Source organism: Lithobates pipiens, unplaced genomic scaffold (genome assembly GCF_037356315.1).
Source record: "Lithobates pipiens isolate NorthernLeopardFrog02 unplaced genomic scaffold, aLitPip1_a1.2 Scaffold_22, whole genome shotgun sequence".
Lineage (NCBI taxonomy): Eukaryota > Metazoa > Chordata > Amphibia > Anura > Ranidae > Lithobates > Lithobates pipiens.
This window is the reverse complement of record NW_027507784.1, coordinates 302469496-302495525: the sequence shown is the minus strand read 5'-3', so window position 1 is coordinate 302495525 and position 26030 is coordinate 302469496. Positions and strand designations below refer to the sequence as shown.

Below are 26030 nucleotides of genomic sequence, written 5' to 3'. Positions count from 1 at the left end.
GGCACCTGCTGAAGAGAAGGGAACTGAACCAGCGAGGGATCCCAGAGGAAGAGGATCAGAGCTGCTCTGTGCAAAACCATTGCACATAACAGGCACGTATAGACATGTTATTTTAAATTAAAACAAATATTGAGGCTTTAATAACACTTTACAGTCTGCAATAGTAGCTCCCATGTTTCCATTCTTACAATTCCCTTTAACATACCCATTTCGATTTTTTTTTTTTAAACCGTTATACCTATGTGACATTTGTTTTAAAGTAGCCCATTTATTGTCATGAACTGACAATGCACCATTTGTTGTAATGCAGTACTACAGCAGGTTGTTGTTCCCTCCAACACAGGTATGTTTCTTTAGTCAGTTTATGTGAAAGTGAATGGCTGTGTGCCTGCTGCGATATAGCAACCCAAAAAGGCTTTTAGGGAAAAGAATTGCCAGTCTGCGTTTGACCAATTGGTACGGGTACATTTTCTTTATCCTCAGTTCAGTAAAAATGGCAGCACAAATGTCTTCACTTACTGTATATAAAAATGGCAGCTCTGTGCTTTTTAGTAATTTACAGACACACATTAGGGGCTGATCACACAAATAAAGCACCATGTATAACAATCAGCTTCTCAAAATGCAAAAAACAAAAAAAAAAAAAAAACACACACCACAAAACACACCATTTAGCAGTACGAAACATCACAGTTACTAAATGGTAAACACACACAGAGCAACCACTTCAAAGAAAACTCAGCTCCAGCAACCAAGACAAGAAACCACACGAATACAGCGAAGAGGCAGGGAACTCTGCGGGGGGGGTCTGAAACCATCTCCTGAAGATGCAGACAAATCTATACCGAGCTGATATTTTAGGGAAAAAGTACAAATCTGTTGCCATTAGCTACCAGCTTGCATCTGCTAAAACGAGAGTGAAATCAATCAAGTTGACAAGATGCTACATGCAAGGATCAAATGAGCAAAACTTTACATACACTGAAAAAAAAAAAAAAAAAAAGCAACAAGGTATTAAATCCATATAGTGTTATACAAAGGAGAACATTAAATCATTTATTGACTTCCAATCTCTCTCAGACTCCACTAGTGACGATGTTGAAGTTCTCTGTAGCCCCATCCTGGAAACACTTTTCTCTGCATTACCCTGAATATTAAGGTAGATTATATATATATATATATATATATAGCCAGTTTCTGCAGTTCAAAACACATCAGATTTACATTTATGTGAACCGAGCCTAAAGGATCAGCCCCACCCAATGCTAATCTTACTGTGGTACATTCTGAAGTTAGGCCAGCCATAGGTGGTTTAAACCTCAGCCAATTCAGCAGGAACCACTCAATAGTCAAACCATATATGGGCAGCCAGAATGTAACATGTTGATTTATCAACTTGGATACAACCAGCCTGTCAGATCTTGCATGCGATTTTCTCTATCAGCCCATATAGCTGCTAGTAATAATTACTAGGGATGCCACCAATGTCAGTGCCGATACAGAGTATTTGTACGAGCACTGGTAAAAGTATTGATGCAACCATAATAATCACTGGTCTTTTCCCGGAGAGACGGCTTCAACACCGGAAAGGTAAATATAGTCACTGTTTTACAAGGTGTGCTGTCACTTTTAAAAGATCTTGCCAGACCGTATGTAAACAAACTGAAAGGTCATCTTTCTATGGCAAAATAGCTTGCAAAACAATTACATTTTTTAATTAAACTGTTTCCAATTGTAGATGTAGTTGCACACTAATAGTAAACAAAGCCATAGTAAACCAGCACATACCTTGGACATGGGTCCTGTCTGGGCAGTGGTCATGCCTGTGTGTTGTGGCATTGCCGTCGTCCCTTGTGTCAATGTTTCTGCAAGGACGCTACCAGGGGCGGTCTGTAAAGAAGAAGTATTGTACTGTAGACCTGCACCCCGACCTCTGCTTCCAGGTCCCAGCGAGCCATTCAGGACTTGTCCCTGTGTAGGCTGGCCTTGGCTCATTAGTGCATGCCCAGAATTGTTATTCATCAGTGCTTGGTGTCCTTGGTTGAAGTTAGAGTTGATGCAGATTCCTGCAGAGGCCTGTTGAGCAGCCGGGCTGCCTGCCACCATGCCGACTTGTTTTTGCGACTGGGATGTGGGTGCAGATGGACCAGGCGTGCCAGTAGCTGGTTTATTTAATCCAGACGGTGGGGTGCCAGATAGTCCCTGGTTAAGTGGGCTCTTGTTGAGACCGCCCAAGTTGCCAAGGCCTGGGCTGCTTTGCTGGCCCTGACCTCCCATACTTTGTTGCACAGGGCTTCCTGAACCTCCTCTTCCCATGCCAGGGCCCAGTCCTGGATTTCCTCCACGAAGGAGATCGGACAGCTGCTTGTTCTGGGAAGCCGCATCTTGTCCTAGCCCTCCACCTGCGCCCAAGAGGTTCAAATCTCCATTGGGGATTAATTCATCAGGAAGGTCATTTTCCAAGTCAAAGAAGAATTCTGGAAAGTAAAGAAAAAAAAAAGTTACACAAAAGATACTATGCGGTTGATCTAAAGATACAACTATGGTAAAACAGGATTATTGTCAATACCAACCAATTAGGTGGACAGTTTTATTTTCTAGTTCACACCAAACTTACCATTAGGATAACATTTTTAGCAGTGAGAAGCTTTCATTAATTCATCTTGTGTACAGACCTTCTCATGATGTAGACCTAGTCTTATACAACCAAGCCTAAAAAGGTATACAGAGTAATCTAATAGGCAAGAATGGTTCCAACTCGCTTCTTTTTTGCCCCAAAAAGCAGAATACCTCCAACAACGATAAAAACTCTTACCACTGCCTCAATTACCAAACACCTTGCATTTACAGTAAGTTTCATTCAAACTAGAAGAAGCATCACACAATCATTCCCCACACACAGGCAAGCCTTTCAACATACAACAGATACAAGATTCAGAGACAAAAGGACTTCCATTTAGCAGCCATGAAAACACGTATGCATTAGACCTAACCTACAAAATACTTTGCCAAATTAAAGGGTCGTTTTCTTCCAAAGCTAACAGGCTTTTAAGATTAAGGAAATTACAGATGTAAGGGGGAAATTCTATAGTGGAGGAAACATAATTGTAATATCACAGCCAGAAGATCCAGACTATCATTTTAGTTGGACTGACCTAAAAATGGTAGAATTCTTCAACTGCAGGTTAATGGCATAATGTGCTAGTATGCACTGCATACGCTCATATTCTGACAGCCTTACCCATAAAACGTATGCCTCCAGCAGTGTGCTGTTACCGCTGCCAGGGCCTCCATCTTCATATGGACTTTATGCCAGGTTTATGGGCTGACATCACTCCCATGCATGCATACGGGAGTCGCACATCGAAGCGCAGTGCTCTGGATTGGCGGCACTTTCAGTGTGCCCTCAATTCAGAGTACAGTGCACATGCACTGCTGATGTCACCGGCTGCATAACATGTGAATATCTCCTAAATGGTGCACGTTTAAGAGATTTTCATTGTACCTTCAAATAAGCTTTATTATAAGCTTATCCGTAGATACAAATGACCAGAGTTTACCATCTCTTTAGGTCTTGTTTAAAGTGGTTGTAAAAGTTTTTTATTTTTATTTATTTTTTTTTTTTTTAACCTTCATGCATTATCTGCATGAAGGTAAAAAATACCTTCATGCAGCTCATCCTCTATCCTCATCCTTCAACCCTCTCCTGTCTCACAGGCTTGGTTGAGAGCAGTGGAAGCCATTGGCTCCTGCTGCCGTCAATCAAAACATAAGAGGAGGGGGCGGGAGCAAGGTGGACTGTGTGCCTGAATAGATGCAAACAGCTTGACTCGGGAGTGAGAAAGCACGCATGCCCACATAGGAAGTGGCTTGCTATGGGGTACTCTGAGGGGTGCAAGTGGGAGCCAGGAACACCAGCAGGAGACCCTAAAAGAGGAGGATTGGGGCTGCTCTGTGCAAAACAATTGCACAGAGCAGGCAAGTATAACATAACATGAAGCTTCACAACTACATCAAACTGTCTCAATCCAAAACTAAAAGCGCTCATAATGTGAATGTTTGCTATAAACAAAAACTCAGATTTCCCCTCATAATAATTCAGAGTGCTAGGCAATGAGAGTCTAACAATAAGCTATCTGGGTTTACCTCCAGGCCAGATTCAAGATGAGCACCATTTAAGTGGTCATGGGCAGCACAAATGATTTGAGGACAATAGTGCAGTAATCACAAGTTGCACCCTGTACATCTGGAGAAAATCACTTAATATCTTATTTTAACATGAAAATATACAAGGAGCTGTAGTGATGCATCAACACTTAAAGTGGTTGTAAACCCTTACAAACCACTTTGACCTACAGGTAAGTCTAGATTAAGGCTTACCTGTAGGTCCAAGAAATATCTCCCAAACCTATACGGTTTAGGAGATATTTGCCCGAAGACGGGCACCGCTGTCTACGGCGCATGCGCCGTGGACAGCGGCGCACAGGCGCACTGAGCGTGGCATCCTCGATAACGAAGATGCCGCGCGTCTCGGCTCCCGTGCGCATGCCGAATGACAGTGGCGGAGCTGCGAGACCCACCGAGAAGATGGATGAGGCGGACTACAGGGGACAGCGGTGACATCGCTGGCTCCTGTGTCAGGTAAGTCACACATAATGGGCTACTATGCGATGCATAGTAGTCCATTATGCTTTGTCTTTGCAGGGAATGAAAGAGGAAGTAAACGCATCAGGGTTTACTTCCTCTTTAAACCTGTTCGGTAGGTATAATTCAGTGGAAATGGCAAACAGTTAAACAGGACATTATTCACTTACATTTAACCAGTTCCGGACCAGCCACCGCAGTCATACTGTGGCATGTTGCATGTCTGGGCAAAGCGCGCACCCTAGGCGGCCGTGACTATCTGATTTGCTTTATAACCGATCAGTCTCCAGACCCACGCCAATGATTTATGGCCTGAACCTGGTGATCCTGGAGAACCTGGAGAATGAAATCCTTCCCCTGCCTGTAAGTGTAAACACAGGCAGGGGAAGTGATGTCATCTCCCCTCGTGGAACTATTTTCCGTTACAGAGATAGGAGAGAAGACATCTCACAGTAAGTTGCACCAACACTACACTAATACCGGTACACTTAACCCCCAGATAACCCCTTCACTCCCTATCACAATGTCACCCAGTGCAGTGTTCATATTTTTCTCTGATCACTGAACTGGTGTCATTTGTGACAATCAGTTTTAGGTCCCCCCCCCCCCCCCCCCAAATAAAGGTGTAAACCCTTGATCACCCCGTCACCAGTGATCACGGGTGACGTTCGTTATTTAGTGATTTTTGATAGCATCAGGGCCCCAGTCGTATATTACCTAATAAAAGGTTTAACCCCCTGATGACCCTACGGGTGATATCAGTCAGGTTTTAGCGTCAGTCAGGGTCTGTGTCGCCCCAGGCAGCGACAAATTAGTGCCAGTGGCACTAACACACATGCACCATACGCCTCACTTAGTAGTATGGTGTCTAAACGGATCAATATCTTTGATCTGATCAGAACTATATTAGTGTCCCCAATAGTTTAGGGTTCCCAAAAAACGCAGCGTTAGCAGGATCAGCACAGATACCTGCTAGCACCTGTGTTTAGCCCCTCTGCTCAGCCCAGCGAAGTGCTGTATCAACCAATCACTGTCACTTATTAAACACATAACTGCAGCATTCGCAGAGGCAGGCCTGATCACTGCGAACGCTAACTTTTGGTTTTTTTGTAGCGTTTCAAGCAGTCACTGACAGTCAAGGTACTCTTGCGAAAAAAAAAGATGCAAATTTTGTTTGGGTACAGCATTGAATGGCCGCGCAATTACCAAATTGTAAAAAGTGCTCTGGTCATTGTGGGGCCAATTCTTCTGGGGCTGAAGTGGTTAAACAATACAGATTGAAATGAGAGTGGTTACTTAACGTGGAATTAAAGTCTCACTTTCTAAAATTTTGAGCAAGCTCTCTATTGCAGAAGAGACGTGCAATGTCTCTTCTGCAATAAAAGAAACCTACCTGTCTGCTTTTAGTCTTCATTGGATTGTACACGGAGCTGCGCATGCACAACTCAGTTTACATTCCATCACAGTGCTTGTGTGCTGGGATGACTGCACTCCTGTGCATGTGAAGGAGTGACATTATCCTGCATAATCCAATGAATAGAGCCGCAGCCCAGCACCTGGAAGAAGCCAAATAGAAAATGACGACAAAGAATGTTGGATCATTTAAAGTATCGGAGTTTAGCTCTGCTTTAAAAACTGAAAACTCCTACCTACAAAACATTGAATCTACAGTAGACTGTCAACTGACTTACGAAGCGGCAAGGCTTTACTAAAAGTAATCAACTGTGTGCGCAACATTCCAATGCTTCAAGATAACCAAACTTCCTGTAGAAAAGGCAAGAAACATCTCAAAATCATATCTGGAATACCAGTGCAGGTTAGAGCTAAACTCCAGCATCAAAATAGCCTTGCTGTGCGGCCCCTGCATTGTACAGGTGGAGGACAGGAGGCATGCTGAAAGTCAAGGCAAGTATTACAGCTTATTTCTTTAACCTTAAAGCGGGAGTTCGGCCATTTTTTTTTTTTTTAAAGCCAGCAGCTACAAATACTGCAGCTGCTGACTTTTAAAATAAGGACACTTACTCGCCCAGCTCGCCCGCGATGTCGGCACCCGAAGCCGATCTCTCGATTGTCTCTCGGGTGCTGCCGCCGCCATCTTGGGTATGGGAATCAGGAAGTGGAGCCTTGCGGCTTCATTTCCCGGTTCCCTACTGCGCATGCGCGAGTCGCGCTGCGCAATAAGGATGGTCCCCGCTGTCTCTAGGATCCGTGTGTTTCCCAGCAGACAGCGGGGGACCTGTGGAAAGGGGCGTAGATTCTGCGGATATCTATGCCGGAAGTGGGTGCAGATACCTGTACTGTACAGGTACCTGCACCCCCCTCCCCCCTGAAAGGTGCCAATTGTGGCGCCGGAGGGGGGGAGGGGACCTCCGCTTTAAACATAAGGAGTACTGAACCATTGCAGTCTGGAAAGACCCCACTGCAAGGGTAATTTTTTTTTTTCTGCTTGAACTGGGGCTTTAAAAGGATAAGTTCATGTTTGGAACATGTTGCACGTTACTTACATATTTAAGGTAGATTGTGTAACATACTCCAGAGCCTATAGAGTGCCCTTGTAGTTCATTGACACTTTCTAACAGAAAGCCTGTACAGAGGTGCAGACGAAAGCCAAGTGTCTACAGGAGCCCAACACTGCACCCACAAGAGAATATATAATAGATCTATATAAAAATATATCTAAATAAATAATTATATATTATAATATATAAATAGATATATCTATCACACACACACGAGCTGCACGATCATGTGTAAAAAAAAAAAAAAAAAAAAAGCACACACACCACACACACACACACACACACACACGATCTTAATCCAGAATTTCCACGATTCATGTAACCATTACACATGAATAGTAGATCAAAAAAAACTGTAGCGCTCGTGTGTAAAATAAAGTGAAATTATACATCTATCTTGATGTAGCAAAGACAAATCGTATATAATCTACAGGGAGACAAGTGTTAAAAATCTTTGCCCCAGTTGAAGACCTTTATTGTCTAAACGCATTGGGCTAGCATTTACTGCACCCCACATTACTTTTATACGTCATTTTTATCTTGTGATAACTTATTTTGTCACTGGTCATATTTGACCTATTTTAATAAACCTGGTTTGACCTGCACTATTTGGAGCCCTCTTTCCTTCCCATTTTCTGTCCACATGTTTCTTCGGGGGGCAATGAGGAGTTGTCTTGTAGCAATATTGGTCTGCAATGGGAGCCGTCAGTGGAGCAGAGAGACGGGGATCCCACATCAGATTGAACCAACCATCTCCTGGGTACAGCACCAGCCTCAGTCCCTGTAGGATTACGAGCCTTTGTGATCCACTGTCGTATGACGTGTGCCCACCCCAGTTGGTAAGAGTGTTTATTCACTTACTTTTGAAGCACTGCTGAGAGGGACTACAGACAAGTTGTTTTTTCTGCCCTCAATTGTTTGGTGTCACCTCAATAAGAAGAGTTTTCTTCACTTTCACATTTATGGACTGTTACTTCACATTGTTTCATGCACTTTATCCATTTTAACACTTGTCTCCCTGTAGATTATATACAAATTTGTCTTTGCTACATCAAGATAGATGTATGATTTCACTTTATTTTACACACTAGCGCTACAGTTTTTGATCTACTATTTATGTTTAACTTTGTTTACGTGTCAGCGGCTCTTCCCATCTTTATTTTGGATTCATTTGAAATTTACGCAGTCTTTTCCCTGCACCTTCATGTAACCATTATAGACCCATTCCCTGGCTCACAGCGGTCAAAAAAACACATAAGCAGCTGTCAATTGTAGCAAAAGAGAGATAAAAAGAAACATTGCATCTTTCTGTTCATCTACAGATGAAAAGGGAAGAAATTTGGTCTGCAAATGGTGAGTTTGACCACTTAAAGCAGAGCTCCACCCTAAAGTGGAACTTCCACTCACTGGAACCCTCCCCCCCTCCGGCGCCATATTTGGCACCTTTCAGGGGGGAGGGGGTGCAGATACCTGTACAGTACAGGTATTTGCACCCACTTCCGGCATAGATATCCACAGAATCTGCGGATATTTACGCCACTTCCTGTGGGTCCCCCGCTGTCTGCTGGGAAACACGGATCCCAGAGACAGCGGGGACCATCCTTATAGCGCAGCGCGACTCGCGCATGCGCAGTATGGAACCGGGAAGTGAAGCCGCAAGGTTTCACTTCCTGATTCCCATACCCAAGATGGCGGCGGCAGCACCCGAGAGCTGAGAGATCGGCTTTGGGTGCCAACATCACGGGCGCACTGGGCGGGTAAGTGTCCTTATTTTAAAAGTCAGCAGCTGCAGTATTTGTAGCTGCTTACTTTAAAAAAAAACAAAAAAAAACGGCGGAACTCCCGCTTTAAAGACTAAGGCTTTTTCTGACACGTGTTGCTTACAAGTTAAAATAGTATTTTTTGCTAGAAAATTACTTATAACCCCCACTCTTTTTAAAAGAGACCCTAGAGAATAAAACGGCGCTTGTTGCAATCTTTTATGTGACTATTTGGGCAGTGAAAGAATACACTCACTACATTTTGGAAATAAAATACACTTCAATGAATAAAAAAAAAAAAAAAAAAAAAATAATAATCTAAACAGTAAAGTTAGCCCAAATTTCGTATAATGTGAAAGATAAGGTTACACAGTGAATCATGATCTTTATAACCGGCACAAAAAATAAATATAAAAAAAAATAATGGCGAATCTGATTTTATCCAGAATCTTGCAGCTCCAAGGCCCCATTCACACCTGAGCATAGCTTTTTCAGGCAGAAAATCATGCGTTTTTACCGCGATTTTGTGCAGGGGAAAAAGGTCACCAATGTAAAAAGAAGAAAAGCGCCCAAATCTGCCCGATTCGAGCGACAAAAAAAGGGTTCAGAACTTGTTTGAGCTTCAGGCGTTTTGGAGGGGAGAACCATCTCCATTGAGAATAATGGATTTTTTTTTTTTCCCCTCCAGCGTTGTGTAGCTTCAGGCTTCAAGCTACAAAACGCTCAGGCGTGAATGGGGCCTAACACACACATAATATTTGCCAAGTCACTCTACAGGTCAAAGCATTTCTTGTGGCTGAACAGTCAGTAAGCACATCAGCCTTCACAACAGTCTGGGGAAGTTTTATATGATGGTGAAGAGTGTGTAAAGAAACGCTTGAAAACAAACTTTTGGTTTGCGAAGGGTTCTCTACCAAGTGGACAGCAGCCCAGTAATATGCAATAGGCCTCCGTGGTTACTAATGTTAGGGTTGAGGGCTAATTTTGTGTACATTAAAATGATTAGTGCTAAATGCAATATCCTTTCATCATAATACAGGATTTTAAGTACTACATGCCTAATTCTAACCCCAAACCTAACATTAAGAACCACAAGAGTGTGGTAAGCTTACAGTACTACTATCCTTCCAACACTGAGAAAGTATTACTGATAGGAAAGACAAGCCTGGACATATACTCTGCTTAAAAGGAAAAAAATAAAAAATAAACCACTGGCGTTGGTGGGTGTGCAAAAGCTTGAGTTGATTAGAAGTCAGATTAGAATGTTATAGGCACAGAAAGTCAACAATCACCTAGTATATAGAGAGAATGACTGACAGCTTTTGTGCTATTAAAAAGGCATTGACAAATCGGGACCTTCACCCTCCTCACCTGCTTTCAATCATTACTTCTAAACCACTTCCTTTTACACAACTGCACTTTTTAATGAATTGACTTATTTAAAAAGACTTAGACAGCCCCATCTCTTTACTTTTGGAATTCACACCTCGATGAAAATGACATCCCCCCCAGCTACCTGCAGCCTCCGGCGGGGGGGGGGGGGGATCTAGAGCACAGGCTTCCCAGCATGTCATCAGGGGGCAGGCTGCAGGAACCAGGAAGAGACAGCGGACTTCAGATGATGTCATAGGGGAGTGGCAGATTATAATCTAACAATACTGGATTTTCTGGGCATGCAAGTGTTTTTTTTTGTGGACCCAGCAAAAGAGGGCAATAATATTATAATTATTACTATTTGAATTTCCTCTTAAAGCTGGCCACAAACATCAAAACTGTGCCGGTTCAGCAAGAACCAGACGAAGTCTGTGTACAACCCTATCTGTTCAATAGAAGCCGGTCATTAAAATGGCTTCCGTCGAGCAAGCCTGCAGAACAGCGAATTTTGATGGGGGAGGAGGGCTGTAGGGAGCAGCGGGGGAGATTTCTCCCTTCAGATCACTTAAGTGGATGGGATAATCAGTTTCTTTTCCTTCAAAAAAAACCGAATTGTAGCCAAAGCCCATTTGGCTGTACTTCTCCCGTGGACCACAGCAGTGCAGTTCATTTTGCACTCCTGTGACCCATTTTCAGCAGACTGAGGGCTGAAGCCCACTGTAGGCTGATGTCACAGAGCCAAACCCGGCTTGGGCAAGACTGACGATAAAGTTGGGATCCGCCCCCAAATCTCTGGACCGGAAACTGGCTCAGCCTTTCAGTGAGCCACAGCCAGCCACTCCCACCCCCTCCACAGACCAGCACTCCAGTCACCAGCTCTCTGCTCATGGAGCTCTGAGAACTGAGCGATCAGTAGTGTTTGATTGTTCGGTTCTCAGACTGAGCCAGTGAGGGACAGGTGCAGCATCAGACCGATAATGCATCTACCTAGGCAAGTACGATTGTGAAAGGAAAAGAGGAAAAAAAAAAAAAATTTTACTTCTCTTAACATGTATACCCAAGATTAAGGTCAGATTCATTCCTTGTAGTGGTGCACCAAATGGGTCTTGGTGCCGATAACGAAAATGAAAAATACACTAGGCCAAAAACCGAAACCGATACCGAAACAGCACCGATACGGAAACATATGGTACAGGAGATGGTCAGAGACTGGGGACGTGGTACAGGAGATGGTCAGAGACTGGGGACGTGGTACAGGAGATGGTCAGAGACTGGGGACGTGGTACAGGAGATGGTCAGAGACAGAGGACGTGGTACAGGAGGTGTCCCCCATTGCAGGCCAGTGTGCCTGTCCCCCATTGCAGCCAGCCTGTGCAGGGAAGAGAGCCGCCTCCGCCGCCTGTTTAATCACAGCGCCGGGAACATCACAGCTTTCATTTCAATAGCTGTGTGTTCCCGGCCGCGCCGTCACACAGCCCCTCCCCCTTGTCCGGGCACTTTGATAGACAGATCATCCGTCCAATGCTGCGGGTGATCTGTCTATCAAAGTGCCCGGCGCTGTGATCAAACAGGCGGTGGAGGTGGCTCTCCTGCGCTATAGTATACCCCCCATGATGGGCAGCACCAGGGGCGGGGGGACAGAGCCTCGCCCCATTTTCGGCCGTTTTTCTCTTTCGGCAAATTGCCGAAAAGTGCATTTTCGGCCGATACGTTTCGGCGGCCGAAATTTGGTGCCTCCCTAATTCCTTGTGTAGAGGGAACGGCATTCCCACTTTTTTTTTTTGCACAATTTACATGTGTTGTGCACAGGGCAGCTCATTTACTTTGGTTTTGACTTGCAACAATATCGCACTGCATTTGGGGTGTCATTAACAATAAATGGACCCTCAAACGCACATCTTGCTGTGATTTCAAATCACTATGTGTGAATGGAGCCGTACTCTATCTAGTAAAAGATCCAGCCTGGCCAAATACAAAATGAACAGAGTGCTCAGGTAAGCCCTTATGCTACCAAGTTTTTTTTTTTTATTATTATTATTACCAAAAAAGAGGTTGTACAGACTAGAACAAGTTTTAAGGACTACTGCAACGTGTCAGAGCAACTTTATAGAGATCTAGCCTTTTAACCACTTGACCACCGGGCACTTAAACCCCCTTCCTAACCAGACCAATTTTCAGCTTTTGGTGCTCTCACACTTTGAATGACAATTACTGAGTCATGCAACATTGTACCCATATGAAACGTTTGTTTGTCCTTTTTTCACACAAATAGAAGAGCTTTCTTTTGGTGGTATTTAATCACCGCTGGTTTTATTTTTTTATGCTATAAATCAAAAGACGACAAAAATCTGTAAAAGAAATAAAAATTCTTTGTTTCTGTTAAAAATTTATTGGAAAGTATTGGCAGAGTATTGCACAATATTGTTCCTGAGCAGGGCTGTGGGCACTACACATCCAGGCCCACAGCGCTGCTGCCATCTCTCCCCTCTCACTGTACCGATTTGTACAGAAAGAGGAGGGAGGAACCAGCGTCATGACGGGACGCCAGTTTGTTTACAAGTGATTGCTCCGTCATTTGACGGAGCAATCACGTGGTAAACAGCTATCAGCTCATGGATGTTCCCGGGTGCGTGCCCAAGGGGGTGCACGGGTGCAAGATTCTGGGAGGACATCCCAGGGACGTCCACCCAGAATAAGCCGGCCGTCTTTCAGCTATGGCCCGGTCGGTATGTGGTTAATGTCCAAAGAAATAATATGAATCACTCCAATTATTGTCAGGCCTGAAGCTGCATGATCATTTGGTAAACCATCAGGGTGGATTTGATTTAAATCATAATTTTTAAAAGAGAAACTGTCATCTCTGTCGCACAGCGGCTCCTCCTTTGACCTGCTGTTGACTCACCGATAGTCCCATTCACTTTAATGGGACTGCTGGTGATGCGGCAGTGACAACGTGAGAGACGTGGCGGCAGCAGGCGAGTGGATGCCCACTAACAGGCACTGCCATGATGGATCTGAAATGACAGGTGCTCTTTAAAATGTAAGGACTTATTCTTGCTGGTAGTTAAAATCTTCAATATTTGCAAACAAAATGAAAGTTTCCTTTAGGGCTGAAACGATTAATCGATATTATCAATAATAATCGATAATGAAAGTCGTTGACAGCGATTTTCATTATCGATTAGTTGGTCCGCACCGTGCGATCCGCGGCCTTAGGAAAGGCCGCGGCTTTGGCCTAGCTCTGGAGCTGGCGGCCATCTTGGTACACCCGGCGGTGGCGAGCTGCGTGCTGACGTCACCCCCAGTTCGTTGTTCAGCCTGTTTCAGCCCAAGTGAAGGAATTCTGGAGGAGTCACGCTGGATGCCTTGCCTGCCCTCATTCAAAACTTCTTTTATGCAGGTACCACTACATTTATTACCTAATCTAACCTAATAACTACTATCTATTAGATAGTAGTTAGTTATTATCTAATCCTATCGAAGCCTTTCCACTTGCTCGGCACAGCCACATTGTTGATTTAAATAAAAGGTACAACACTATCTCTCCCCCCCAATAAAATGCAGCTTATTACAAGCATAAAAACATAGCATATCACTGACGATTTGCGCCAATAGGCATCCCGGGACTCCTCACGGCGGTCTGTTTGGAGGAACTTTGATCGGTGGTGAGCTTGGCGCAAATCATCAGTGATATGCTGACTATGTTTTTATGCTTGTAATAAGCTGCATTTTATTGGGGGGGGAGATAGTGTTATACCTTTTATTTAAATAAACAATGTGGCTGCGGGGGGGCGGGGATAGTGTTATTTTTTTTGCTGATCCGAAAATTGATCCGATCCGTGACTCTGATCTGAGGAACGATCCGATCCCTGAGTTCTTCGATCAGTTGCACCCCTAGTCCGCACCTTCCCCCCTGCCGGTCGGTTAGAATCCTGTGTATCCTCCCGTGTCCTACGCATGCACCACGTCCATGAGCACGCAGCTACGCCTGCTTGCATTCTCCACCCAGCTGACGTCCCGCCAGCAACGCGCCTGTGCTGCTTTCAGCTCCTCCTCCCCCCTCTACCCAGCAGCCTTCCGATAGACCCGCCGCAGAGCGCAGGCATGGCAAGCCCTCGCCGGGCCGCTTTCCAGCACTGCCGTGATTGGAGGTTGTGCTCTGTACATGCGTGCATCCATCTCCTGGCTTCGGGGTGGCCTTCGCTCCATTTCGAGGAGTCGGCCGAGTCACGTGTCGCGGGTCCGGACTGAGACTCCGCCCCACACCACCCCAGCACACCGAGGAGGAGCCGCTGTCACCATGAAGGGGTGAGAAAACCCGAGACAACGGGGGGGGGGGGCTGAGCACTGAGAGGAGGTGGGGCAGTAACACCATGTGAGAGGGGAGGAATGTGTCATCTATACTGGGGGGGGGCGCACGTGTGTGTGTGTGCGTGTGTGTGCGTGCGTGTGTGTGCGTGTGCGTGTGTGTGCGTGTGTGTGCGTGTGTGTGCGCGTGTGCGTGTTTCTCCCCTTTTTCAGTTTTTTTTTATCCGATTAATTGAAAAAAAAATAAATAAATAAATAAAAAATCGGCCGATTAATAGATTATGAAAATAGTTTTCCTTTTTAGAATAATAAGCTGTCAGGTTAGTAAAACATCGATAACAGAACCGATTCAGTCACACAGTTTGTAGTGTACATATTTGCAAAACAATGGGATAAAGGACTATTCCTGAACTTTGTTTCATCTCAGGGTTACTGAAAAATTGTGTGAATGCATCAATGCAGTGCATGTTATCTCAGCTTGGATTCATTGAATGATTTTTACCAAATATGTAAATATTGCAGAATATACAGCCTCATGCTACATAACTAACCTCCATTTCACGCGGAATAAACGAACATGACATAGATTTTATTCCAAAAGCATTTTATTAAAATAAAATTTGAAAATTAAAAATATGATTTAAATCAAAAACAAAACTGGATTTAAAGTAAATCAGATTTAATAAAAAAAAAAAAAATCAAAATAGAGATATATATAGATAGATAGATAGATATATATATCTATCTATCTCTATATATCTATCTATCTATCTATCTCTATATATCTATCTATCTATCTATCTCTATATATCTATCTATCTATCTATCTCTATATATCTATCTATCTATCTATCTCTATATATCTATCTATCTATCTATCTCTATATATCTATCTATCTATCTATCTATCTCTATATATCTATCTATCTATCTATCTCTATATCTATCTATCTATCTCTATATCTATCTATCTATCTCTATATCTATCTATCTATCTCTATATCTATCTATCTATCTCTATCTATCTCTATCTATCTATCTCTATCTATCTCTATATCTATCTATCTCTATATCTATCTATCTATCTCTATATCTATCTCTATATCTATCTATCTATCTATCCATCTCTATATCTATCTATCTATCTCTATATCTATCTATCTCTATAGCTATCTATATCTATATCTATATATCTCGATTTTTATCCACCCTGTAAAACCATTGTGGCAAATTCTGCCACATTAAAAAAAAAAAAAACATGAATAAACTGACCTTAAACACAAAAGGTGATTGATCGCCAAGAGCCACTAAACTCATTTATCCCATTTTGGAAATACAAAGTACCAAAATGTGCATGCACGTAGTTTCAGTTTTGCAATTTAAAGCTTTAAATCCCGAGGACCTTGAGCCCAGGGCGAGTGTTTCATGCCATTTCTAGACAGATACCGGTAAACCGCGTCCTTAAACCGAAAGATCTGCAGATCTAATGCCTTTTACTTTACTGTAAACAGAATCTGTTAGAAACCTGTAGACATTCCACTATGTATGAGTTAATTTACATACAAATCATTACAAAAGAGGGCGTTCCTATACAATGTTCCTGTGTGCATGCTGTATAGAAATATTCCATTTCACAATAGACTTAACCCAGTCTCTTCCAGAGTTCTGCACCCGGGGGGGGGGAGCAAACGAGTTGCAAGTTCAACCACAAAAGTTATGTGAGTATAGTATATCTATTCACTTCCTCAGCTGCCATTAAATCATCAGCTTTGGTAGGAACCAGACAAGATGACCTCAGGAAAACTTAGAAAAGGTGAAACAGGGATAAGCCATGATCATTGCATGTACATTTACTGTATATTCCTTGGCAGTGCATGCATAGAAACAAAAGAACTTAGGGCTGCCCATTCTTTTTGTGTAGAAAAACGTAATGGCTATTCTTCTCATTACAGAAACAAAGACTGAAGGAAAAGTTCTCGTGAATTTAATATCTCAAAGGGTCTGGGCCGGGATTCTTCAATTTTGCCCCTGTGTTGGGGCATATTTACATTAGCCAGTAAGCTAATACCGTCTTGTATCTTGGAATCAGTTATTTTATTTAATTCTAAATAAATTATGCTGTTTGGAATCATTGTGAGCACCTCACTGATCAACCACCAAAGAAAGGCGAGAGTTGTCTTAAAGCGGTTGTAAACCCGCTGATGTGTTTTTTTTTTCCCCCACCTGCAAAGGAAAAGGCATAACGAGCTGATGACCACTGCTCTAGGGTGTCTAAAAAATATGTTTGGGGGTTCCAAGTAAACAAAAATGATTTTAAACTTGAAACCAACATGTCAGAAAAAGGTTTAGGGCCGGTTCACACTGCAGGCGAGGCGAGGCGACTCCGACTTGCCTCGCCGCGACCTGCCGCGGCCTCAGCGGCGACTTGCAAATGACTTCTGTATAGAAGTCAATGCAAGTCGCCCCGAGGTCGCCCAAAAGTAGTACAGGAACCTTTTTTCTGAGTCGGAGCGACTCGAGTCGCTCCTCTCAGAACGGTTCCATTGTACAGAACGGGGGCGACTTGCGAGAGCGAGGCGAGGCGAGTCGTGTCGCCTCGCATCGCCCGCTGTGTGAACCGGCTCTAAGGGCCGGTTCACACAGCGAGGCGATGCGAGGCGACACGGCTTGCCTCGCCTCGCTCCCGCAAGTCGCCCCCGTTCTGTACAATGGAACCGTTCTGAGAGGAGCGACTCGAGTCGCTCCGACTCAGAAAAAAGGTTCCTGTACTACTTTTGGGCGACCTCGGGGCGACTTGCATTGACTTCTATACAGAAGTCCTCTGCAAGTCGCCGCTGAGGTCCCCGCAGGTCGCGGCGAGGCAAGTCGGAGACGCCTCGCCTCGCTGTGTGAACCGGCCCTTAGGGTTTAAACTTTTTTCAAAGTCTATTATATTGACAAATTGTTACAATGTTTATACTCAAGTTGAACTGATAAAGAACGTTTTGATTCTTGGCAGACTGCCGTGTTTTTCTCTTCCTTTATTTTGAAGGCTGTGGCTTCAGAAGAGCAGAGAGAATTCTCTGCATAGAAAGAATTGTGAAACACTTTAGTCAGGATCGCAATAACTATTCTTGACGATTGTGTAGCTCTACCTATAGGTAAGCCTTATTATAGGCTTACCTATAGGTAAAAGTTTGCAAAGGAAGTTTATTTCTTCTAAAATTGACCTTCAGTCATTTTTTCATTCCATCTATTAAATCTTCTGCCCTTGTTGTTTTAACTTTGGATAGTAAAACATTTTTTTCCTGCCAGTAAATACCTTATACGGCCCACTTCCCATTTTTGTCTGGTAAAAAAGACTAGGCTTATGACATTCACAGCCAGGAGCGGGGGGGGGGGGGGGGATGAGTCATAAGGGGGCCAATGAAAGCTGCAGAGCTGGAGGCGTGTCTGTGTAAATCCAGGAAGTGAAAAGGCAGCAGCTCCAGCTGCCCACAGTTAAAATGGCTGCATGAAGGGAGATTTCTGCAGCATATTTGGCAAGTAAAAAATCACAGTATATATAAAATAATATGCAAAGATGTTGGAGGGAAGCTTCAGAATGGCAAAGATGTTTTTATTACTAAGACTACAGATCCTCTTTAAAGTAAAGTAGAGGTCCGCCCACCGCTGTAAAAATGAAAAGCCAGCAACTTTTAATAATAGGACACTTACCTGTCCTGGAGTCCAGCAATATCGGCACCGCAGCTGATGTTCCATCAGCTGCCGGGCGCATGCCACTTCCATTGTAAGGGAACCCGGCAGTGAAGCCTCAAGGCTTCAAGCCGGGAACCTTACCAAGCATGCGCATGGTTTTGCTTCTCTCTCCTACTGGCCCGGCAGTCGAGGAAGGAGGGAAGGAGCCCGGGCGGTGATGTCAATACCCATGGCTGAGGATCCTAGAAGTGGTAACGGGATACCTGTGAACTTGTCAGATATAAACAGAGATCTCTCCAGGAGATCTCATGGACCTCCTTCCCCTTAAAAAGATTGTAAAGGATTTTTTATTTTTATAACAAACATCTCTATACTTGCCTGCTTCTGAGCAATAGAACTGCAGAGTGGCCCCAAAATTCTTCTTCTCCGGTTGTCTCCTGGCTCCTCCTCCCTGTCCAGTGCCGCCGCCCGGGGAGCTGCTTCCCACAGGGACACTTGTGCATGCTCGCTCCCTAGCCTCCATCCATTGACAGACAGTGAGACTTGACCCCGGTCATTGGATTTGATTGACAGCCACCACTGACACTAGCAAACTAGTGAGATACAGAAGTGAAGGGAGAGAAGAGCTGCAGGGATGCAAAGTGCTGGATTGAGTGATGGGCTCAGATAAGTATGGGGGGGGGGCACCAAAATCGATGCCTAACCATTTTCATTTTCAATGCAAGGCATGCATGAAAGTAAAAAATGTTTAGGCTTTAGAACCACTAACTCATAGTGTGCCTTCACTTTTTACAAAGGAGCTGAATTCCTAGAATTCAGCTAGTAGAATAGCATGAATGGTAAGTGACGAGCCAAGGAAAATGTTCCATAGATACAAGCTGAACTTCAAGGCTCAGCAGTGCGATAGCCACATCTGTGCTTTTTGAGCAGCAATGGGCTCAAAAGGAAGACGATCCAGGAGGACTCCACTGTTTAAAGAAAGTCAAAAAAGCCAAAACTAGAATTTACTAAATATGCATAACCCACAATGCATCTAAGAGAATTTCCTTTGGTTATATAAAGGGGGGGAAAAAATTGTGCTTTCTAGCTAGTCATACCAGCTCAATGTTCACAAACGAAAAGAAATGAAGATTTCAAAGAAAAGTACCTACTGTGAAAAATAGAAAAGACTTGGTGACTTAAATCTGTGCAGGGTGCCAAGCCTAGAAAGGAATTCTGGAGCAAAATATACTGCCCAGTGTCAGGACGTTCTCTCAGTCTTAGGTCCTCCAACAGGATGGCGACCCAATACATAGCTGAAAACACCCAAAAAAACAAAACAATGGACTATTCTGAAATGGGCTTCTATGAGCCCTGATCGGAATCCTATTGAACATCAATGGCAAGAGCTGACACATGTAGCCTGCAGAAGACACTATTCAAAGATGAGAGTTGCAGAAGTTTGAGTGGACTAAACTCCCTGCTGTCAGGTACAAAAGTCACACAGAGCTACAGAAAAGTGCTGGTTTGCATTGACTGTCTTTGAGAATATGTTCACGTGGTTGATTATGAACAGACAGCAGATTCCTGTGGCAAGAGTCAATGGATTCCTGCAGCAGGCATTATATGCATTATGAGCGTATGCGAACCGCGTCCAGGAAGCCTGTACAAATTCATTACAAGCGGACAGCAGCCTCATCTGTCCACAGCCAATGGATCGCACTAGGATCCATTGGCTGATCATCCTCCGTGTGCGATTACAAGTGGAAAGAAAAAAAATGGCTGCTGTCAGACTATCAACACATTTGTACAGGCTTCCAAAGGAGAGAAAAAGGAATAAGCAAAGCTAGCCATAAACTCAATATATTTCACGCTAACCAGTGTGGGTGGAGGAATCTGCAATGTCACCCATAGTTTCCTTTAATCACAGATTTATGGTCATTCCAACAGTCTGAATAACCTATTTTATACACAGTGAAGGGAACTAAACATCAATCCCCATCCAAGGAACCACAACACCTGGCTGTAGCGAGGACACATTGCAACAAACTTATCAATTAAGGCGTTAACACGCACAAGAGTGCCCACCAACAAATTAGCCCCTAGCATCAAATGTATTGTTATATGTTTAAAGGAGAAAATCTCCAAGTTTCATGTGCCTACATCATGGGACCAACATAAACCTCTATAGAAACCCTTCCTATCGGGCTCCATCTTTTACAAGAAAGCAGGACAAGCAGATCAGGTGGCCTGATACACAACTGTCTTATGTGAGGGCATCTCCTAGGCTTCTCCACAGAATTACAACCATTCTTTTTAAAGCATGTATTGATAAAATCATAAATATACAATTACAAAGCAAATGTCTGAAAACGTATAGCACTTCATACATTACAAGAGATACATTTCTAGGCAAAATGTAGAAAGGTTAAAGGGGGATTTTTCAGGCAGTAGAACCAAAAAAACTACATAAAATTATACCAAGATCTGGAAAACCCCACAATGTAACATTTGTAATTTAAAAAGGAGGGGAAATGGATGCGTTTAAAATTTTCTACTTCAGATGAGAAAAAAAAATATGTATTTAAATTATATATATTACATACATACATATGCATACACAGAAAAATAAATGGACCGTAATGTATGAAAAACAGCAGGGTGTTGCAAGTTTAAAAACCTAGTCTTGTGCATAGTTTATACCAGGCATAGGGAAGTGGCACATCACAATAGTAAACCAATGTTGCCAACTTAAAATGGTGACGCAGGGTTTCTGGCATGAGGCGGACAACACTTTTTTTGGGGGGGTCCTGGCCTTGAAACTTCCGACCTGTCGTCCTTCCCCCTTACTGCCTCCTGGGACACCCAGGTCTCAGAAGGTAGCGGGATCATTCAGAAAGCGCAGCACGACTCGCAAATGTGCAGTAGGAAACCGGCTGCGAAGCTTGAAGGCTTCACTGTCGGTTTCCCTTACTTACAATGCCGACATCTGAAGCCGATTGACAAATCAGTTCAGGGTGCCGATGTCACAGGCTCCCTGGACAGGCAAGTGTCCTTATATTAAAAGTCAGCAGCTACAGTATTTTGCAGCTGATGACTTAAAAAAAAATTATAATATAATATAATATATATATATATATATATATATATATATATATATATATATATATATATATATATATATTTTTTTTTTAACACAGACTGGAGCTCCTCTTCATAAATGACAATTGTTTGGTTTCCTATATTCAGTTCACTGATACTGGAGCATATTAAAAATGGGGGGGGATTTAAAAGTCCATTCACATTTCTGTAAATTAATCATGCCATTTCCATTACGAAATAGGAGCGCAACTTTGTTACGACTTGGGCTTTAACCACTTAAGCCTCGGACCAATTTACAGCCAAAAGGACCAGGCCCCTTTTTGCGATTCAGCACCGAGTTGCTTTAACTGCCAATTACACGGTCGTGCGACGTGGCTCCCAAACAAAATTGGCGTCCCTTTTTCCCACAAATAGAGCTTTTTGGTGGTATTTGATCACCACTGCGATTTTTATTTTTTGCGCTATAAACAAAAATAGATCGACAATTTTGAAAAAAATTCAATATTTTTTACTTTTTGCTATAATAAATTATACCCCAAAAAAATACATAAACTTTTTCCCTCAGTTTAGGCTGATACGTATTCTACATATTTTTGGAAGAAAAAAAAAATGCAATTCGCGATTGATTGATTTGTGCAAAAGTTATAGCGTTTACAAAATAGGGGATAGTTTTATAGAATTTTTATTCAATTTTTTACTAGTAATGGCAGTGATCTGCGATTTTTATTGTGACTGCTACATTATGGCGGACACATCGGACATTTTTGACACATTTTTGGGACCATTGTAATTTATACAGCAATCAGTGCTATTTAAATGCACTGATTCCTGTGTAAATGACACTGGCAGTGAAGGGGTTTAACCACTAGGGGGCAGGGAGGGGTTAAGGGTGATGTGCGTGTTTTTTTTTTTACTGTAGGGGGCGTGGCTTGGCGTTCAACATCACTGATCGTCTTTCCCGATGACAAGGAACAGATGACACACGGCTGGGCACTTAAAGAGCAACATACCTGTACGTTGATGTGCCTAGCCGTGCCATTCTGCCGATGTAAATGTGCAGGAGGCGTTCCTTAAGCAGTTAAACAATGTGATCATTTTGTTTGTGCTCTACAAAGATTTTGTAGAGCACAAACAAAACGATCACATTGTTTAAAGCCAAAGTCGTAACAAAGTTGCGCTCTAGACATGTGCAGAAAATTTTGTGAACTATTCGAATCCGTTGAAAATTGATTGATTATAATTGTGTGAATAATAGCTGGTTGTTAAGCAACCAATGATTCATCAGCTGCCAGCAGATTTCCCCAATCACAGCTGAATGTAAACAGAATTATGCTGGCAATGAAAAATGAAGGGGGGGGGGGGGGAACAAAAAAACAAAACACACACACACACACAACCTGCCCCCCCCCCCCCCCCCCGATCCATGCCATCTGAGCATGCAGCTCAGGAAACATACCGGCCACATGTCTTCAACATGGGTGGCGGGGGGGAGCTTTAGCTCACCCCCCCCCCCCAAAAGCACCTTGTCCCCATATTAATGGGGACAAGGGCCTCTTCCCCACAACCTCGACTGGTGGTTGTGGGGGTCTGAGTGCGGGGGATTATCAGAACCTGGAAGCCCCCCCTTTAACAAGGGGGACCTCCAGATCTCCCCCCCACATGAAAGGATTAAAAGGTACCGTCATCTATTTAAAAAAAAAAAAAAAAAAACACACACACACACACACACACACCTCCAGTACCAATGAAAGTTCCCCCCGTCTGCCAGCTCTTAAATACCAGGACCACCTGGTGACGTTAGTGGGTGGCACTGTCCCCTTGTGATGTCAACAACGAAGGGTATCCCTGGATGGATCTACACCAGAGGACATTGTTTTTTTTTTTGTATTTTTTAAATAAAGGAATTGTCAAAAACGAAGTATGAGTACGGGTACATGTGTATACATGTAGGGATCTGGAAGCCCCCCTGCCCACAGACCCCCACAACTACCAGCCAGGGTGGTGGGGGAAGAGGCCCTCGTCCCCATCAACATGGGGAGAAGGTGCATTTGGGTGCTCCAATGCCCCACCACCCATATGTTGGGAGCATGTGGCCTGGTATGATTCAGGAGGGAGCTTTAAAGTTGCTGTGACTTTAAGTAACACAGATATGAATGTTACTTATTGGGAAACATAGGGTTCAACTTATGTGACTTTGGGGTCCATGTGAATAGGGCCAAAAGAAACCATAAAAACGGTTCACCAAAAAAACTCGATTTTTTTGCCCAACCCGAAAGAAACCGTTAGCCATCTGAAACATGCCATTGCCAGTTCCTCATTTTGCGAAAGCTAGTTTGCCTAGCAATCCCACCAAAAGTATATGAAAGATTTGTAACTTTTCTGCAGAGCTTACTAGTATCAGATCAGCAATTCTAAAGTTCTGAACCAGATGGTCGGAATTCTTATCAAGAAACGAGCATTATCAGAAGGTCAGCCTGTATAGATCTCAGCAAAAGGGTACATGAAGAAATGCCAACTTCTAACTTTCATAAACTTGTTCAAGGTTTATAGTTTACATGATCAATTTATATTCACAATGGAAAAAAAAAATACATAATAAAAAATAATCAACAGCTGGAGCACAAAGTTGCCTGAACTTGGTTTACTTTGCCATTTTGTAAGCATGCATAAGTAAATGGAGGCTGTGAGGCTTTGCCTGGCTTAAACATTCCATGTATGTCGACTACGAGGAACAGGCTGCTGACATTTTATGGTTACAAGGTTTTAAATACCACAGTCCTGTAAGAAACCCTAACAAGCAGAGTCAGATCGCTTCCTGCGCGCTTACAGATCCCAGCTCGTTCCGTGAGCAGAGACAGGCGAGCCCTGCAAAGCGGACATGTGGCACGGGCACAACACTTTGGCAACAGGAAAAACACTCCACAGAAGTAGGCTGGATTTCACTGCAAAGTTCTAGAAACAAAAGCTGCCGGCCGAAAGTCGATCCTTTTTTCTCAATGAACCATAAAAAAAAAAAAAAAAATCGTAACCCTCACCACGCCTGAAACCCCCACGGAGACACATGGACTATCAACACAAGCCAACCAAAACTGACAGTTCAAAACTATGGATGGCTCGTAGCTGAACAATGCTTTCCTTGTCATGCCTAATGAGCAAAAAATGCCAGAACTTGCATCTCAAAACAGTTACTATTACTTTAAATCATAATGAAGGACCACTAAACCCAAGGTGAGAATATTAAAATGAGAAAGATATTTGCATTTACAATACTGTCCATATCTGACATTTTCTTTGTATCACAGTTGTGTCCATAGACATTTACACCCTACAAAGACATCGTCATTATTAACCTTCCACTAGCTCATGTTTGGAAAGAATGCAAATTCTCAAATTCACTGCTCCCCATTCATTGCAAGGGTTCTGTAGTTCCTCCCACCAGCTTGTAAGCCCTGTAGTGGCCAACAAGGCCCAGGACTAGGGCAGCACTTTGCAGGGGAGCAGCATGGAAAGAGTCTGGCTTGCGCTACACTGTTAGTGTAGCACCAGTCTAATGGGGTGGACTGGGCCGAGAGGCAAATTAGACAAGTGCCCCTATAAAGCGGCTGCACTGTTGGTTGGGGGCAGTGGAGTGGCGCCCCTTCTAATTTTGACTGTCCTCTCATCCTGGACCGCAAACCTTCCTCACTGTGCTCTATGTTTTCTGCTGCACCATTGGCATGGTTATATCTTCTTAGTCCTCTCCATAAAATTACCAGAAATTTGTGCTTAAGGCCGGGTTCACACCGCTGCGATGCGGGAACGCCGCGAATCCGCGGCGTTTTCCCGCATCGCACACCTCCCGCCGGCAGTTCACACTGCCCTATGCGGACGGCTGGGAGTGTCAATGTTATGTTAATGACACCCCCAGATCCGTCGGCATATCACAGTGCGATCTGACGACTCGCACAGGAATCGGATCGCATGGTGTGAACCCCCATGCGATCCGATTCTGTTGCGGACCCAAAAAAGGGTCCCGTGCGAGTTTGCTGCGGGAGCGCTGCGAATTCAGCCATACTATCTGTATGGCTGTACTCGCATCGCTACGGAGAACGGATGTGATTTGCTGTGCGAATCACATCCGGATCTCCCCCCGCAGCGGTGTGAACCCAGCCTTAGGTAGAACTATAAGCAACACTTTTTTTTTCCCCATTTTGGATAGAGTAAGGGAGGGTTATAGCCCATCAGTTTATTTTTTACCATCCCTGTCCCATTGCAGAGATTTCCCTTCACTTCCTGCCCCATTGCCAAAAAGGAAGTGAGAGGAAATCAATGCAAACTAGGGAAATCCATTGCCCACCCCCTGCCCCCCAGAACTAGTGTCCCCACTTGAAAATTTAAGGGCGGGTCTTAAATAGCAAGGGGTGGTCATATTTAAATTAGGGGGTCACCAGTTTAGTCAGGCCTAGGGCAGCACAAAACCCAAATACACTACTGCATACAAGTCAGAGGAACAACAGCGTGCCATGAGGAAGTGTGAGCACACACATGAGCGAGGAAGCAGTGCCATTTCAACACAAAGGCAAGCATATTACCTCTTTTACAAGCATGCAATTGTATAAAAGTAGCTGCAGCAGCTATCTTCGTCCCATCTTTTTTGTCAACCTTCATCAACCCCTTTTTTTTTTTT

General features: G+C 43.6%; 1 protein-coding gene across 2 annotated transcripts in view; it reads right to left on the bottom strand.

Annotated features, from left to right (window-relative positions):
* The window catches only part of CREBBP (CREB binding lysine acetyltransferase), a 112024-nt gene that overhangs the window by 53931 nt on the left and 32063 nt on the right, over positions 1-26030 (bottom strand). For both annotated transcript variants that reach the window (XM_077449266.1, XM_077449267.1), the window contains exon 2: positions 1789-2477. In XM_077449266.1, coding sequence (XP_077305392.1) covers positions 1789-2477 — 689 coding nt within the window. The remainder of the gene's footprint in view (positions 1-1788; positions 2478-26030) is intronic.